This window comes from Dioscorea cayenensis, chromosome 6 (genome assembly GCF_009730915.1).
Source record: "Dioscorea cayenensis subsp. rotundata cultivar TDr96_F1 chromosome 6, TDr96_F1_v2_PseudoChromosome.rev07_lg8_w22 25.fasta, whole genome shotgun sequence".
NCBI classification, from domain to species: domain Eukaryota; kingdom Viridiplantae; phylum Streptophyta; class Magnoliopsida; order Dioscoreales; family Dioscoreaceae; genus Dioscorea; species Dioscorea cayenensis.
The window spans coordinates 19,631,025-19,649,631 of NC_052476.1; the positions used below are offsets into that span (position 1 = coordinate 19,631,025).

General features: G+C 33.3%; 2 protein-coding genes and 1 pseudogene across 2 annotated transcripts; 1 reads left to right on the forward strand and 2 right to left on the reverse strand.

Moving 5' to 3' along the window:
• Window positions 1–344: 344 nt before the first annotated feature.
• On the reverse strand, window positions 345–1,757 carry LOC120263235 (annotated as a pseudogene).
• A 5,567-nt stretch (window positions 1,758–7,324) lies between these two features.
• Window positions 7,325–8,731, forward strand: LOC120262882 (serine/arginine repetitive matrix protein 1-like). The gene has a single exon (XM_039270791.1). The coding sequence runs from the start codon at window positions 7,527–7,529 to the stop codon at window positions 8,679–8,681; it is 1,155 nt and encodes a 384-aa protein (XP_039126725.1). The 5' UTR covers window positions 7,325–7,526; the 3' UTR covers window positions 8,682–8,731.
• Window positions 8,732–17,775: 9,044 nt separating this feature from the next.
• On the reverse strand, window positions 17,776–18,479 carry LOC120263777 (protein PELPK1-like). Its single transcript, XM_039271754.1, has one exon. The coding sequence runs from the start codon at window positions 18,477–18,479 to the stop codon at window positions 18,003–18,005; it is 477 nt and encodes a 158-aa protein (XP_039127688.1). The 3' UTR covers window positions 17,776–18,002.
• Between the last annotated feature and the right edge of the window lie 128 nt (window positions 18,480–18,607).

Here is an 18,607-nt window from a genome sequence, read left to right on the forward strand (position 1 = left end):
GTGAAAGGTTGAGAAATATATTTCTGGAATATGTTATATTATTTATTGAATAATGAAAATGATTTCATTTCAATGTTTTGAAAGGAAAAATAATTTTAAGTATTAAGGATTTTATTTAGTTTTTTTTCTTTTTTGTTATAAAAATTGAAATAAGATACATATTTAATATATATATATATATATATATACAGACACTTCATCATTCAAGAGAATTTGTTACAACTCATCATTACATAAATATTAATTTAAGAGTAATGTTGTTGTTCAAGTTCTCATCTTCAACTAAAAAAAATGAACAGAAAAGGGGGAAAAAGTGAAATAACTTCATCCCATGCATGGTTGTATTATGGATGTGTATCAGAGACAGTGGAGTGTTCAACGTTGTCATCCATAGCAGCAGGAAGGTTGAGGTCAATCAGAGTGCCTAAAGATGGGATTTTGGGAGATGAATGCGAGGAATATTCCTGTAATCATAATTTAAAATAATCAATAATAATGATTGAAAAGGAACATATTATAAATAGTATTCAAAATTTTATAATTATTACTTCGAGTTTTTCAATTAATTCCTTTGTATTTGAAGAAGAAATGATGATCTGCCGTGCAGCTAGGTTGATGAACCCTTATTCTAGAACTTTGTCGATGAATGAAAGTAGCGAGTTATAATATCCATCAACATTTAACAAATCAATCTGGAAAAAAGTATAAGTAAGTTATGTATCATCTTTTTATAATTTCATGTGTGTATATAGAGAATTGAGATCAAATTACCGGTTTGTTATGTATGCCTAATTGTGCCCAGCTAATTACTTCAAAAAGTTCTTCAAGAGTTCCATAACCTCCTGAATATTAAAGACAATATACTTAAATTAGTAATTTTTTTATTTTTTGTATTTATAGTTATCTATGGAAGAAAGTAGATATAATAATCAATTAGAAAATATATGAATTTTAAGTATAATGAGTGATAAAAGAGTGGTAACAAAATTAAAGTATTTTGAAAATGTTATTTTTTTTTTCAATTATAGATCAGTGTTCTATGTTAACTATTAGTAAGCTTTGCAAATGGATATATAATACAAATTTTATAGAACTTAATTTATGTGTATTTTTAGTGATCCACATGAGGAAAGTGTATTTTTTTCATTATATTTTTCATTGAAAGTTTGATTTGCAAGCATTAATATATATTCAATATACAAAACTAAAAGAAAATGAGTTTTCATTATATGTGATATTATGTGATAATAAATGCAATTTATATACTAACCTGGCAAAGCAATAAAGGCATCAACATAATTGCCCATCTCTGCTTTCCTATGGTGCATGTCTATAACCATTTTTACTTCTCCGACAGTGACACCAGTGATCTGAAATTCAAATGGAAAAATGAAAAATTACATACAAATATAGTATTGTAGAATATGTTTTCATATGTATGGACAATTGCAGGGATATGTTTTTTCATTAAAGGGCATGAAAAAAATATACACATTAGAAATAATGGAAGAAAAATGAAACAATTTATTGTCATACCTCTCTACCCATTAGAGCTTTTGGAATGACACTAAATACACAGATAAAAGATTTCGTTAATAACTTTAGCAAATTTTCATTAAATAAATGAAGGTATTTTTTTTTGGAAAATGTTTGGGGAAAAGAGATCCATACCCTATAACATTTTTACCACCATTAAATACAGTGTGGGAAATCAAACCCATTAATCCAATACTTCCTCCTCCATATACCAAATCAATGTTCTTCAACACCTGACAATGGTAACATTTGGCAAAATATTTCATCGGTGTTTAAGAATTTACTCATATTTTAAGAAGAAAAATTGAGAAGAGGAAAAAGGATCTTGTGGAATTTCTATCCAATCTCCTTCATCAAGATCACTATGATTTTTTTCAATAGATGCAATCGTACCATCACCAATTTGTAACAACCATTCTGCAAACTCTTTTAATTGATTTCGGCTTTTTTCATCAAGGTTGTTTCTATGCAATCTCATGTTAGTCTTGAGTTTTAATACTTTGCATTATTTCCAAAGTTGTGACTGGGTTATAGTAGCGTTTATGATGTCTGCTTTGCTTAAAATTTATAGGATATTTACAAATAAAACAATCCAAAACTTAATTTAATTTTGTTTTCAATTATTCATGTATTTTATTTTGTCCCATGGTCAATTATCTATCAAACTATCTTAATAAAAAAAAAGAAGGTATATATATATATATATATATGCTCATGTGAGTGCATGTGAGATGCCACCAAAGACAATAAAAAGTAAAGAGTAAAACGTTGTGGGCATGCAATATTTGTGCATGCTCTAAGACAACCAACCAACCAAAATGCATCAAATTACTTTCTATTTTGCTCTTGCATATGATAACCCACTTGCTTCCCTAATGCCCTATTAATTTTTCTTTATATTTTTTTTCCTATCTTATTCTTTTAATATATGGCTTTTTATATTTTATGAAATTAAAATAAATAAATAATTGTCATAATTGTTTATTTTAAAATTATAAAATTTTATAAAATGTTATGTGACTTTCAAACTTGGATATCATCATAATTGACATTTTGATTTAATTGGTATCAATTTAAATTTGATATTTGAAAATCAATATATATAAATGAAATTTTGTATTAATAAAAAATAAATAAATTGTGATTAAAAAGTCAGATTGTTTACATAAATTTATCATTTATTACAAAAATAAAAATGATGATAATATGAATTAGGTTTATACATCATGTTTAATTTTTCTTGTTTCATTAAAAAATGATATAAAATTAATTTTTTTAAGATATTATAACTTGACTATAGGTAATAACACAATTTTCCACAACATTAGAAAAAAAATCTTTTAGCTACCTGATATGATAAATAGATAAGATCTATTTTGTTCATTATTTACAAAAGATGATCATAATCATAAGATAATGAAATGAATATCAAGAATACTATTTATTAACAATATACAATGAAAAAATCATACATAAAAAATTTACCTGATTTTGGATAACTCAAATTGTGTATGGTTATCTTTTATGGTTGATCAAATCTGAACAATTCTCACTTTTTTTACAATGCAATGTTGTCACATGCTTTTATAACCAACAATAAAAGATAATTATTTTTTCCCCTATATAAGTACATTAAAAGTCAAAAACATTTCAACTAATGAGAAGATATCAGCATAGTCACATGCAAAGAATCATATCAAATCTTATCTCCAATATGTGCCAAATCTTTGCAAGAATCACATCATCCTGTATAAGCACATAAAAAGTCAAAAATGATGACTATAAACATGAATTAGACTTGGATCATTTTAATAAAGAATAAAATATTGGATTTTTAAAAATAAATCACAATTTATTATCAAAAAGAGTACCACTCTACTACCGTGTCAATCAAACAGCCTGCAAGTACAACAAACTTATCTCCAGCTTCATACTTTCAATCAAGACCACCAAACTTCAAAATGAGGTGACATGGCTATGCATAAGTGCATCTAATGGTCCCATAAGACATACTTAGATTATCATGGATACATATATCTATATATGGAGAATGTAACTCCAAGTAAAATCCAAATAAACATCTCTTACCAACTATTGCACACAACATATTAAGACATGAACTATCAAACTCTAATCACAAACCTGGTCCACTCAAATTTGTTGAGCAAAACAGTGTGCTAAATACTTTTTGAAATGGTCATTATGTAAATCAAGAAAATAAATAAGGAAGCATTCTTCTTAATTTTTTAACTTCAAACATATGATTACATTATAACGATGATCATTATTTCAGGTATATAAATGTAAAAAAAGGCTTAATAAAGCTTACATGGTTGAACTTTCCAATAATTGATCCATCCAAATAGCTACGTTTTCTTGTTCTCTTAAATGTCATTTTATCCAGAAGATGAGTAACACCAATTGATTAATCCTTCTCATCTATAAAACCAGAGTCCACATAAAGTCCAACACAAGCAGCAGGACCCTGTCACAAGGCAAAATTCAGAAAATACACTTTAAAGTCACAATATAGCAATGAAAAATCTTCACTTTTTGTTCACTTTAACCTGTATCACCTTCCATTATTCTTACCATTTAGTTTATTAATATGAATTTAGTTTAGATTATAATATACTTTCTTTCGAACAGAAATAAATAAATAAAAATTTATAATAGTATACCTGCATAACTTTCTCCAGGAGATGTAGAAGTCACAAGTTTGATACTGTGGAAATCTTTTCAACCAATTTACTATGAAGCTGTATGCATCTTCAACTATAAATACATTTTTTTAAAATAAAATCAATCTTTATATGCTGAACATGATTATCATAACAAATTAAAATAATAATAAGAGTGTATTTAATGAATGTTTACCAACAAATCCATCATCCAATTTGGCAAGATCAGAGAATGTGTTGGTGTAAGAGAATCCAACTCCAATTGGAGACTCCAGAAACAGCAAATTTGCTGCTACAAAATTAAAACAAAAGATAGAAAAAAATAACAAAAAAATGAGAGAAGATTCACAGAAAACCTTTGTTCCAAGCATTCCATTCCTCTTAACTTTTGGAAGTCCTAGTTCCACTATTGATCCATACCCAACAGATGAACATCCAGGACCTATAAACACACCACACTCATAAACATAATTATATATATATATATATAAAGGGATGTGGAACTCGCCGGCGAGTTCAGTTGTCCATGTGCTCCTTTATCTGCTCCGCCGTGATGATGACTGCATGGCTGGAAAGCTCGGCTTCTCGGAGCCAGTCGAGCATGATGGGAAGCTGAAGACTTCCGGGAGTTGAGAACGGGTGAAATGGATGGTGTGGGGAAAGCCGGGGATGGAGAAAAGCACAGAGCCGTCGGAGATGGAGTTGTACGGCGGTGGAGGTCGAGATCATTGGCGGCTCAGAGAGGAAAAAGACCAGTGAACTGGAAAATAACCGCTTCCATGGAGGGCGAAGCCGGCAGAGTAGAAGCTGAGCGGCTTCTCAAAAACCGTAGAAAAGGGAGGAAGGCGGAGGAGGGATGGAGGGGACGGCTCCGGCGCCTTCTTCGAGAAACCCAATCGGGCAGTGTGCTCGCTCTTTAAATGCCATTTGTCAGGTGTTTATTAATTAACTTATGTTCAACATTTACCCAATTATAAATCGCCAAATGTTTTTTCCAGAACGAAGTTTTCAAAACAGTGAATTTTAGGGGGATAGAATTAAGATTAAAGTATATATTATTATTAACGCCTCTGGGAAACTTTCACATGTCTATAGTTTCTACAATTTTTCATCTCCTTTAATAATCTTTTTTATATTTTTACATTCACGTCTAAAATATTAAAAGAAAAAAAACTATTTATTACTACGGAATAAAACTAACCCAATACCTACTCTTTCTCAAAGCAAAAATCTACACTAACTGAAACCTCGATTAGTACTAAGGACGATCTTGTACCCACATGAGTTGAAGAGTCTGTATCAGTGTGAGCTCACCCTATCATCATGGGTGAGATCTCGCCCTTCGCTAACATGATCTCCTTAATTGTAGCAATCTCACCAACTATTTGAAGCTGATATTTCATGATTTCCTCTCTTAATTGTTATGAGTTTGCTAAGGCTTGGAACAAGATCTCACTCTTTGTAAATAAAATCTTGTTGAGCACATGGACTTGGTTCACCTTTATCATGATTCTTATCAGTTGTTTTGTATTTATGTCAATTTTGATTTCAAGAGTTTTTACTAAGGGTATTTTGTTTTGTTTTGTTTTGTTTTTTTTTTTGAGAAAAGAATTATGAGATCATAAAGATAATATCAATATCGTCATCATCATCGTCAAATCTCATATTATTCTCCTAGTTTGAAGTTAAGTCCATGTTACTAAAAATAAAATTGATAAAACAGTTTATCAAAATGAAATAATAAACTCTAAGGGATGTAACTATCTAAGGTTTATTTGGAACAAATAAAACTAAAATTGCCATTGATAAACCAATCCCAAATTTCATGCTTTTTTTTTAAATTTTTTTTCTTTTATTACTACCACTACTTTTTATTAATTTAAATATATCACTGAGATTATTACTAGTATTAAACCAAATGGCAAACAATCATAACAAATTGATATTACAAATAATAAATATATATAATGGTTTTTTAAAATTTATCTTTGATTTTTTAAACAAATTCTCTCGGGAATGAGGGACAAGAAATTAATTATGAAAACATGTGAAATGATAGTTATAAATTTGATTTAAAATAGAAATAAATGGTAAATTGGTAAAATTAATTAATTTCATCACCTACTATAATTCTTTTTTTTTTACATATATATACCTTTAAACAAATTTTCTCATGTAAAATATGTTCTCATGAAAATTTTTCTTTCACACATGTAAGTAAATAATTCAAAATTTTACACAATTGTGTGCAATGCACTATATTGGAATTAACCGCATGTTATTATTTAATTATTCATATAAAATATATAAATATCTTTTATAAATGTATTAAAAAAAAAGATATTTATTGGCTTAGTGATTATTACAAATCAGTGTATGGACAAAACACAGAATTAAATCCGGTTTTTCTATGAGAGATAGGGAGAACTTTTAAGTGCACTACAAGAAATGGTTAAGTCATTATAAATGATATATATTTTGTACTTTATCACTTTTATAAATATATATATATATATACAAAAATTCCTCATTTATTACATAACAATATATACATTTGATTACATACGGAGTAGTGAGGTTTGAATTTGATTTATGGTGTCAAATCAATAGATAAAAGGAGCAAGTTGGCGAGTAACAATGTAAGTTAGGGTTATGTATATTAAAAATATTCCAAAGATGCCCTTTCATTATTTTGTGAGACAATGACAACACTAAGGATCTCATGGTCATTTCAAATATGGTTTCCTTCAGCGCAGAACGGTCCGATTAGACAGGACCCATGGGACCACGTTAACAAACTACGGGATACGGTGGGCCACGTGTCTCTCATCCGGTCATCCCCCGAGAAGTACGGACACGTGTCACTTTCTTTATTATCTTGGGACTGACAACTGACACGTGGCTCTATACTGGTTTTTAAAACCGTTAGATTTCAAACCCAAGAGATGGATGATGGGATTAATCTCCTAATTAACATTAAATTAAATGAAATTAAAAATTTTAATTTAATCATTTCAACTTAACAAAGACACACAGATTTATTTTAATGAATAATTTAATAAATTTATAAAAATTTAAAAATACAAATAATAAATTTTTTTCTTCATTTTGACCAATAAAAAATTAAGTAAAATACAGAGTTCCCAAACTCGTAAATAAACGCAAGTTCAATGGCAGAGTCAAATAAGAAACGACAAAACCAAACGCTATCACTTGAGAATGGCTACTCCAGTGAGACCATTCCTCTCTTCTTCGCTGTCTCATCTCTAAACCAAAACTCGCCGAGTTTTTGCCGATTAATGATCGCTGATGGCTTCCGCCGCCCTCGTTAACAACGCCGGTGTCTCGCCGGAGAATTTCCTTGACTGCCCGCCGGCGTACGGATGGCTCAGCCCTCGAATGTCCTTCAGCCGTGACCTCCCCGATGACTCCAAGAACCCAGAGAAGCCTTCGCCGGTGCCTGAGACCTCCGATCTAGAAGCATCTCCAAAGGATATCGTTGATTTCGAGTTTCTCCTCCATGATCCAGTCGCTATGCTCCCCGCCGACGAGCTCTTCTCCGACGGTAAGCTCGTTCCTCTACAGCTCGCCCCATCGCTTCCCACCCCGTCCGTAGCTGAGCCATCACTGCTGGATTCCTCCACCACGACCTCACGCCGGAGTTCAGAGATCCCTGTCCCTGAGCCCTCCTCCGTGCTCTCTCCAAAAGCACCGCGGTGTTCGAGCCGGTGGCGCGAGCTTCTCGGACTCAAGAAGCTCCAAAACCCCAAGCTCTCTTCTTCTCCGCCATCGAAGAACCCTAACCCTAACCCTAACCCTAATCCTTACCCGAACCCTAGATCTCTGAAGCGGTTGCTAAACCGAAACCCTAGATCATCATCAACCGACTCCTCGATGAGTATTCCCTTACTCCGCGACTCCGATTCGGAATCAGTCTCGCTCTCATCTTGCCGCCTCTCCCTCTCATCCTCCTCCTCTTCCTCTGGCCCAGATCACGATGAGCTCCCACGAATCTCCCTCGACTCCGAGAAGCCAACCCAAGCTCCGATCTCCCTCAACCGCAACCCACCAAGGATTAGGGTTTCAAAACCAAGATCAGAGCCAACTCCAGCGACAAGAACAGGAAGGAGCGCAACCCGAAGGACAGAGACCGCGGCATCGGCTCCACCGGCGCGAGTGTCATCGGTGGATAGCCCACGGATGAACGCATCAGGGAAGGTGGTGTTCCAGGGTTTGGAGCGGAGCTCGAGCAGTCCAGGGAGCTTCAATGGCGGACCACGCGTGAAGCTCCGAGGCATGGAACGCTCCTACTCGGCCAACGTCGTCCGTGTCTCCCCCGTCCTCAACGTCCCCGTTTGCTCCCTTCGCGGATCCTCTTCCAGATCCGCTTCCGTTTTCGGATTCGGGCATCTCTTCGGATCCGCAACCCGAAACCCGCCTACACCTAGCTTCAAGAAGGCTTGAATCTTCATACTCCCTAGTCCTTTCATTTTCTGGTAAACTAAAATTTCCCATCTAAAAATTCCTTTTCTTTTTTTTTGTAAATATTTTTTTTTATTTTGTTTTTATTTGTGAATATGTTGCTGAAAAATCTCATGGTTAGATAATTGTGAGGTATTCCAGGGGTTTATTTGCAAAAGAATTCGGGTACATTACATTACATATATAGCTTTCAAGCACGTGGACACTAGGGTAGGTGCGTAATTTAGCGAGGGGTAGTACTGGGTTTTGTAACTTTGTTAAAATGCGCTGGGGTTTTGGCATGTTTATGGAATAGTGATTGCCACGTGTAAATTATTGTCGGTTAGTGTTGAGAGCTGGAATTTGAATTTCCCGGACCCCGGATTCTGGGCCGTTGGATGCATGTGACCGTTGGTCGGAGGTGGGCCCCCACCTGGGCCGTGGATAACGAAAAGGCGTTGGGTTTTGGGTTTCTGATTTGATGTTTTGGGCTTTTACTTTGTGTCCCTTTGCTGTCCCTGTTTCTTTTGCATTTATCTCTTTATTTATAGACTAGTACTTATTTATTTTATATTTTATTATAATTATATATATATTGTTAAACTTTTTTAAAAAAAATAATAATTATTATCTGTATTTGTAACTGAGAGATTGAAGTTCATATTATAATTTATTTTTTTAAGTTTTTGCTCTTTGATTTATCTTGGGAGATCAATCAAGTAATTATAAATGATATTTTATATATATATATGTTATTTTTCTTTGTCTTTTTTGTTCCTTGTAAATTTTATAAAAAAATATAAATAATAAAATAATTAATTGATTAAATAAATGAATCCAAGTCATTGGGATGTGTGGGTGGAGTCAAAGTTATGACTGAATTGGATTCAGTGGCAGCTGGCCCCATGCTGGCTCTAATTTTTATTTTTATAAAATAAATGTATAACAATAATAATAATTAAAAAAAAAAATAGTAACAGGGTGATGGGAGGTCTCTGGTGTGGGTATGGTCTGGTCCCATGAAAGGCAGAGGGTTCGGTGTATTTGCATGGTTTTGTGTGTTTTTTGCTGCACATTTCTGAGATTCATGTCTTGATGATATGAACTCTGCCCAGAGAGACATGTCAGGTAGGACCATTCCTCTCACTCTTACATCTCAGACATTTGTTGTATATTTTTTTTCACTTAATTAAATTAAAAAAACCTTTCAATATCCTGTTTATTGATATTTACATTAAAATTATAATACAATACTCTGCTTAGGTCTTGGTTTATTGCCGTCTTTTTATATGTAGTGTTTATATTTTATTGATAAAGCTGATTTAAACCATAGTTCATGTAGATTAAAAACACAAATATATTTAGTAGTAATTTTATATTTATGTATGTTTCTGATACATAATTTTATTTATATTTTATCAATAAATTTTTTTTGTTTGTATGATAGATGGAAATATATAAAAAAATAATAAATCTAATATAGAATATAAAAATTTTAAAACTATACCTTTAAATATGTTTTTAATATTATTTCAGCACTCAAGTTAAAAGGTTTCATTTTGAAATTTATTTCAATTTTCTTTTTTCATAAAATTAAGCGTAATTAGTAAATATCTACAGCTTTGTTTTTTTCTTAAAAAAAAAATAATAATTAAACAAAAAAAAAAGTTTACACTCATGAAAAACAAGCATGAAAAGCAAGCTTTCAATCAGATTCATGTTTCTTGGCATATTAAGGAAGAGGCTCCTGAATGCATAGCTTTTGTCTTTTGTATGAAAAAAAAAAAATTGGATTAATTTATTTATTTTTAATCTGTTAAAATAAAGAGCAATGCCAGTGAGTGGAATCTAGACACTGGTGTGTTTTTTTTAGAGAAAGAAGCCAAATGAAGTTGTTCAGTGTCTCACACTCCATAAAATGAATATCAGTACAATGTTTGAAGTTCACTTTTACACACACACATATATATATACATATATATATATATATATATATATATATATAATCAATCAATGCCTTTCTCTATTATTTATTTATTTATTTATTTCTTGTAATCAGACTGACTAAGATTTCACTGTTTTTTTAATGTATTTGTGGAGTGTTATATTCTCAATATTCTATTTCTTTTATTTTTTACTTTTCATTTTGGGTTTTATGAAAAGCAATATAAAAACTAATTAATTAATCAAAAGGTTGATGAGTTGTTAGTTGTGGGTGCGGACTCAATCTAAATCTTTCATTTTTAACTGAAAATACATGGATTGAATGATTAATCTCGATCCTTATGATTCTCGTAAAAAAATAATTAATTAATCAATTAATATAAAAATAAATTTTCTGAATTGTAAAAGGTCAGGTCAAAATTCTAACTGAAAGAATGCATTGTCAACCACTTGACAAGCTCAAAGTGATTCCCGGATGTTAACATTGAGACCCTTTTTCCTTTATATTCTCTCTTATCTTCATTTTTCATCAACTTTCCAAAAAAATATATAAAATAAATAAATTAAATAAAATTAAATAAAATAAAAAAGGGAAAAAGAAAAGAAGAAAGAGATGGCACAAGCAATGAGAGGTCATTCAGATGAATCCCAACTCATGGAGGATACTACCACTCAAGATGTCTCAAAGGTTCTCTTTCTCTCATTAAATTGTCTCTTTTATTTTATTTCAATTAATTTTAATGTATATGTATTTCATGTTTTGTTTGGGAAAGAAAAACTCTTTTATAAAAATTTTGGTTTTTTTTTTTTGTTTTGTTTTTGTTTTTTTAGTTTTTTGGAGAATTTTTTTAATTAAATTTCCAAACACTTATTTTAGTAACAAAATAAAGCATTTGGAAAAGTTTCTTTTTCTTCTGCTTTTGCTTTAATTTTTTTTAATAGACAAACACTCAATTTATATAACCAAAGAACTTTATTTATTTTTTTATTTTTTTAAAGGAGTTTCAAAGAAACAAAAAAAAAGTCTGCAAAAAAAAAATTACTATTTTAATTTTAAGTTCTAATTTGGTAAGAACTCTCATTTTTAATGTTATCAAGCTCTAATCCTATTTAAGCAAAGACTTTCCAATTAATGTATAAAATATTATTCTAAATATAAACAATATCATAAATAATATTACTAGTTTTATTTAAATGCCAAAATATACAAAGTAAACTAAAGGACTCTTAATCTAATAATACTTTGGTCCTTTTTGTTTAAGTGAGACACGAGTTTGACAACCCATCTTTTACAACATGTGAGAACATATAGCTATTGAACGTGCTCCTTGTTAGTAGTGTCACACTTCCTAAAATAGCCACACACACCTTTGATTATAGGTTTGATCAAAACCAGAGTTCTTAGTCAGGGCCGGTCTCTCACAATATATATATATATATATATATATATATATATATATATATATATATATATATATATATATATATATATATATTATATAAATGATTAAATTAGAGTACCTTTGAAAAATGATTTAATTTTGAAATTGATTTTGTTTCAGATGAGATGTCAGGTTAGCCATGATCAACTGTGTGATTCCATGCATGAAAGAGTTCTCAACATGAATACTCCCATGAAGCAGCAACAACACTCATCCTCTGCTGCTACTAAAACTATGGCTCAAACCCCAAACAAACCCAAGTGAAAAACATTCAAATATAGATGATCATAAAACAGGCTGATCAATCGATTCATTCATCCATTTAATCCATTTGTTTTTCTTTTGTGTTATTTTTATGTATTTTTTATTTGAAAGGTAAGATTATTCAAGCCATCAATGTTATGAGTTTTCAATATTTGCAAAGCTTGTACAAAAATAAAGTTTTACATATTGGTTTTTGTTGAGATGCCTTGAATTTGAAATTGATTGTGATTGTAGCCCTATCCAAATTATGACTCGACCCTAATTTAGAGAGATAAACCTAAATTAGAGATTTCAATGAAAATCTGTGGTGGGTTTTTGGCTTGGGCATGCTCAACAGACTTATCCATTGTGGGTTATATTATTTTATTTTAATTTGGATATATATAGGGTTTTATCTGTATTATCTATATGAGTTTTTTTCCTCGAAAGAGAAGAATAAGAAATCTCTATCTCCCTGCCCGTGGGCGTAGGTCATATAGACCGCACCACGTAAATCCCTATGTGCTACTATTTTCTTTTGTTTTTTCTTCATATTATTGCTGTGTTTGGCATAGTGGTATCAGAACAAGGTCCCTTGAATTCAACTTCGAATTTAGAGTTCCGGGTTTGCTGAAAGGATGGCCTTTCATAAATTCGAAATTGAGAAGTTCAATGGATCGAATGATTTCACTCTGTGGAAGATCAAGATGAAGGCGATTCTAGTTCAGCAGGGATGTGCGACAGCATTGGAAGGAGAAGGAAAATTACCAGCGGAGATGAAAGTGGAGGAGAAGGCAGAGATTTTGGCAAAGGCTCATAGCGCTATTCTTTTGAGTCTAACTGATGAAGTCTTGCGAGAGGTCATTGATGAAACGACTGTGCCAGGATTATGGAAAAAGCTGGAAAGCAAGTTTCAGAAAAAATCCCTAACCAACCGGTTATATCAAAAGCAGCGTTTGTATACCTTTCGGATGACAAAGAATATGCAGGTGAAAGATCATCTTGACAATTTTAATCGGATTATTCTAGATCTACAAGGTGTTGGTGTTAAAATCGATGATGAGGATCAAGCTATCATCCTCTTATGTTCCTTGCCAAATTCATATGAGAATTTTGTTGATACTATGCTATATGGTAGAGACAGATTGCTTAGCGATGTGAAGGATGCTATGCAATCTAAGGAATTGAAGCGGAAGGTTTCTGGTTCTAAAGAAGATGGTGCAAAAGCAGGTTTGTTTGTTAGTAGAGGCGTGGATCAAGGGAGCAGGGATGGTAGGAATAGGGGAAAAATCACGTGTCCCAAAATCGAGACCGGAGGATTATGTTGTTTTTACTCAGAAATAAAAAGGTCACTCGGGAAGGATTGCCCACAAAGGAAGAAAGGATATGAGAATAAAGAATCAAGTGGTAATGCCAGTGCATCTTTAGTGCAGAAAGGAATTACAATGATGCAAGATAATGATGATGTAGCGATGGATAGTTCACGATAGGCGTGGGAAAGTGATGTTATGACCGATCGATTTCGTGTTCCGCAAATACTTGGGTCTTGGACACTCGGTGCATCTTATCATATGACATTCTCAAAGGAATTGTTCACTTCTTTTCAAGGATTGGAAAGGCGGTGTGCATTTGGGTGATGATGAGGAGCTTAGTGTTGAAGGCGTTGGTTACTGCGAGATTAAGATGTATGATGGAATAGTCGAGAACATTTGATGCATGGTATGTTCCCCGGTCTACGCAAGAACTTGATTGCTATTGGTACTCTAGAAAAAATAGGGAGTCATGTCTACGGTGATGGTGAGCAATTAAGAGTTTCTAAAAGGTGCTCGGTAGTCATGAAAGGTAGATCGTACAGATGGTATTTACTAGCGATGGGCAGTTTAGTGATGGGAACAGTGGTTGTATCTCATTCCTTGAAGCAGCATGATGATAGAACAGAATTATGGCATTACAGACTGGGTCACATGAGTGAGAGAGGGCTTGCAGTGCTGAGCAAACAAGGATTGTTGGGTGGTGTAGAAACTGGGAAACTGAAATTTTGTGAGACTTGTGTTATGGGAAAGCAACGCAGGGTGAAATTCAGTTCTGGAAAGCACACTTCAACTGGTATTCTTGATTATATTCATTCAGATTTGTGGGGTCCCTCTCCAGTTGAGTCTCATGGCAGATGCAAGTACTTTGTTACTTTCACTGATGATTATTCTAGAAAGGTCTGGGTATATTTTCTAAGATCAAAGGATGAGGTGTTTGGGAGGTTCAAGGAGTGGAAGACTATGGTTGAAAAATAGACAGGCAAACTAGTCAAGACACTCAGAACAGATAATGGTTTAGAATTTTGTAATAAACCATTTGATGAGTTTTGCAAGAAAGAAGGTATAGTGAGGGCACCACATCGCATGCGATATACACCATGCCAGAATGAAGTTGCGTAACGCATGAACCAAACACACATGTACTGCGTGCTCGATGCATGCGATTAAGCGTCGCCTCTCTAAACACTTTTTGGGCGAGCGATTAACATCGCTTGTTATCTCGGTGAATAGATCTCCATCAATCGCAATTGATTTTGAAGACTCTCAAGAGGTATGGTCCGGTAAACCCTCCGATTATTCCGGTTTTGCGTGATATTTGGTTGTCCCTGCTTATGCTCATGTGAATGATGGTAAACTTGAGCCAAGGGGCAATGAAATGCATATTTCTAGGGTATCTCTGTTGGAGTTAAAGGATATAGATTGTGGTGTCTTGAAAAAGATAGAACTCCAAAAATTTATTATTAGCGAGAGATGTTACTTTTGATGAATCCGCTATGTTTGGCCGGAGAAAGGAGCTTGATAATGTTGCGGGTAATAAAGATCGTGGGTGCTAACTGAAGGTAGAGTTTGAGATTGAAGCTCAAAAAGGAATATAAGAAACTGTTGAATCACAGAGTATAGCAGCAAGGAGATCAAGAAGGGAAATTAGAAAGCCTTTGAGGTGCAGATTGTGTCAATATTGTTAATACTAACTCTATTGCTTATGCCTTGGCAGTAGGAGAACATATTGATTCTGATGAACCGAGGTCATATAAAGAGGCAGTGTAGAGTAGAGAAGCATCAGAATGGTTGGTTGCCATGAATGAGGAGATACAATCTCTAGCAAAGAACGAAACCTGGGAACTAGTTCCATTACCAAAGGGTGTAAAACCAGTGGGATGCAAATGGGTGTTCAAGAAAAAAGAAGGGATTCCTGGAGTTGAACCAGAAAGGTTCAAAGCAAGGCTTGTGGCAAAGGGTTTCTAACAGAAGGAGGGAATTGATTATCATTAGGTATTCTCACCAGTTGTGAAGCACAAAACAATTCGGGTTCTTCTAGCCATTGTAAGTGCTTTTGATTTGGAGTTAGAACATCTTGATGTCAAAACAGCTTTTTTACATGGGAATATGGAGGAACAGATTTATATGACACATCCAGAGGGATTTCTTGTTTCTGGAAAGGAAGACTGTGTATGTTTGCTGAAAAGATCACTGTATGGGTTAAAGCAGTCCCCGAGGCAGTGGTATAAAAGGTTTGATGCATTCATGGTTTCTCATGATTTTGTGCGTAATTAGTATGATAATTGTGTTTACTCTAGAAAGCTTCTAGATGATTCCTTTATATATTTGTTGCTATATGTGGATGACATGTTGATTGCAGTTAAGAATAAAGCTGAAATTGATAGTTTGAAGGCATTATCAAGCAATGAGTTTGAAATGAAAAATTTAGGTGCAGCCAAAAAGATGTTGGGTATGGAGATTTGGAGAGACAGGAAAGCAGGACTATTATATGTTTCACAACAGAAGTATATTGAAAAGTTGTTGCAGTCTTTTCAGATGGAACACTCAAAGTCAGTTAGTACTCCTTTGCCATCACACTTTAAATTTGATGCTAGTACCTTACCTAGTACAAATAATGAGAGAGATTACATGAGTAAAGTCCCTTATTCGAATGTTGTTGGTAGCTTAATGTATGGAATGGTATGTACTAGGCTAGATTTGGCTCATGCAGTTAGTGTGGTAAGTAGGTTTATGAGTAATCCAGGGAAGGTTCATTGGGAGGCAGTTAAATGGATTATGCGATATTTGAAAAGTACGAGTGATATTTGCTTGGTTTATGGTACTGATGGTTATATCGGTGGTCTTATTGGCTATACAAATTCTGACTATGGCGGAGACCTTATTAAGAGGAGATCTTTGACTTGCTATATCTTTACCCTATTTGGGTGTGCCATCAGTTGGAAAGCAACACTTCAATCTACAGTTGCTTTGTCTACCACTGAAGCAGAATACATGTCACTGACAGAAGGGGTGAAGGAAAGCATGTGGGTGCATGGTCTTGTTGATAGTTTGGGCTTGAATGTGCAGAGACCAATTATTTATTGTGATAGTCAAAGTGCATTAAGCTTGGCTAAGAATCCAGTCTATCATGAAAGATCAAAGCATATTGATGTCAGGTTGAACTTCATTCGGGATGTTATTGAGGACAAACGGCTCTCCATAGAGAAAATAGCCACAGCAAACAATCCAACAAATATGTTGACGAAGCCTTTACCTATAGAAAAGTTCAAGCATAGCTTGGACTTGGTGAATATCCACTCAGCGTGAGGCCCTTTGGGGCGTGGATGGCAGGGGGGTGTTCTTGGTTCTTGATGCATGGGAAAATTCAAGTCAAGGTGGAGATTTGTTGAGATGCCTTGAATTTGAAATTGATTGTGATTGTAACCCTATCCAAATTATGACTCGACCCTAATTTAGAGAGTTAAACCTAAATTAGAGATTTCAATGAAAATTTGTGGTGGGCTTTTGGCTTGGGTCTGCTCAACAGACTTATCCATTGTGGGTTATATTATTTTATTTTAATTTGGATATATATAGGGTTTTATCTATATTATCTATATGAGTTTTTTTTCCTCGAAAGAGAAGAATAAGAAATCTCTATCTCCCTGCCCATGGACATAGGTCATATAGACCGAACCACGTAAATCCCCGTGTGCTACTATTTTCTTTTGTTTTTCTTCATATTATTGTTGTGTTTGGCATAACAGTTTTGATATCATCGATAAAACTAATAATAGTACAATAAAAATATAAAAAAATTAAGAAAAAAGAATAACATATTATGAATATGTTTCACGATTTACATAAATTTTCAGTTTAATTTTCTAATTGATCTAATCTCTTCTCCTTAATTTGAATTTGATTTGAAAATAAACTAAAATCATTAATGTTTGAATTTCTCTCACTCTTGAAAGCAAAACAAAAGGAAACTGATGAAAAACTAAATTTGCAATAATATCAAGTGACCAAAATAGTATTAGTTTGGTACGCATCTTCCAAATTATATATTAAAAAATAAGAAAAAAAATATAACCATATTTAACAAATTAATATGAAAAAAAGTTGGCAAATAAAGACAAAAGGAAACAAACAAACCAAAGGTAGCAAAAACACAAATGCCAAATCACATAAGATTCAAATCCATTCATATAAATAGATGGTAAACAATGGAACTCATGACATACAACTGTGGCATAATTAATCACACAAGTAAACAAGACATGTAGAACATACTCAAACACTAGAACAATTAATAACATAGACCATGAACTCCTAAGCATATGCTCAAGATGGCAAAGCCCTTTGGTAGAAAATAATATATACTTGCATGGGAAAGCGCCAATCTATGGACTAGTCTCTTTAGGAGGTATGAATGGGAATGTAGGAAGTTCAGGCTTTGGTAAAGTTGGTATCTCTGGCAATGTAATCTTTGGCAGAGTTGGGAGTTCTGGTAATGGTGGTAACTCAAACTTTGGTAAAGTTGGTAATTCAGGTTCAGGGAGTGATGACTCCTCAGGCTTCTGTATTTCTTCGGTCTTTGATGGGATTGTAACTTTTGGAAAATGTGGTAACTCTGGTTTTGGGATTTCCGGTATGGTTGGTAATTCAGGTTTAGGTAAATCTGGCAACTCTGGCAAAGGTGGTAATTCAGGTTTTGGTAAAGTCGGTATTTCTGGGAGTGGGGGTAGTTGTGGTAATTCTGGAATAGGAAATGATTCCGCATCTTCTAAAAGCCGACGATTAGCATGACAAGCAATGTTATTAGAGAAAAACATGAGTGCAAATAAGAAGAAGAAGAAACTAAAGGTATTGGAAGCCATTGTTACAAGAGATGAAGAAGTAGATGATCCCATGAAAATATTTATAGTGCTCATGGAGGAGATTAAGATAAGCTTATTTTTTAGGGTTTTGGTTTGGTTGGTTAAGACTTTAGCAAGGAGTTAATTAA

Coding starts and splice junctions, on each gene's coding strand:
- LOC120262882 (XM_039270791.1), top strand. CDS start 7,527: ATGGCTTCCGCCGCCCTCGTTAACAACGCCGGTGTCTCGCCGGAGAAT.
- LOC120263777 (XM_039271754.1), bottom strand. CDS start 18,479: ATGGCTTCCAATACCTTTAGTTTCTTCTTCTTCTTATTTGCACTCATG.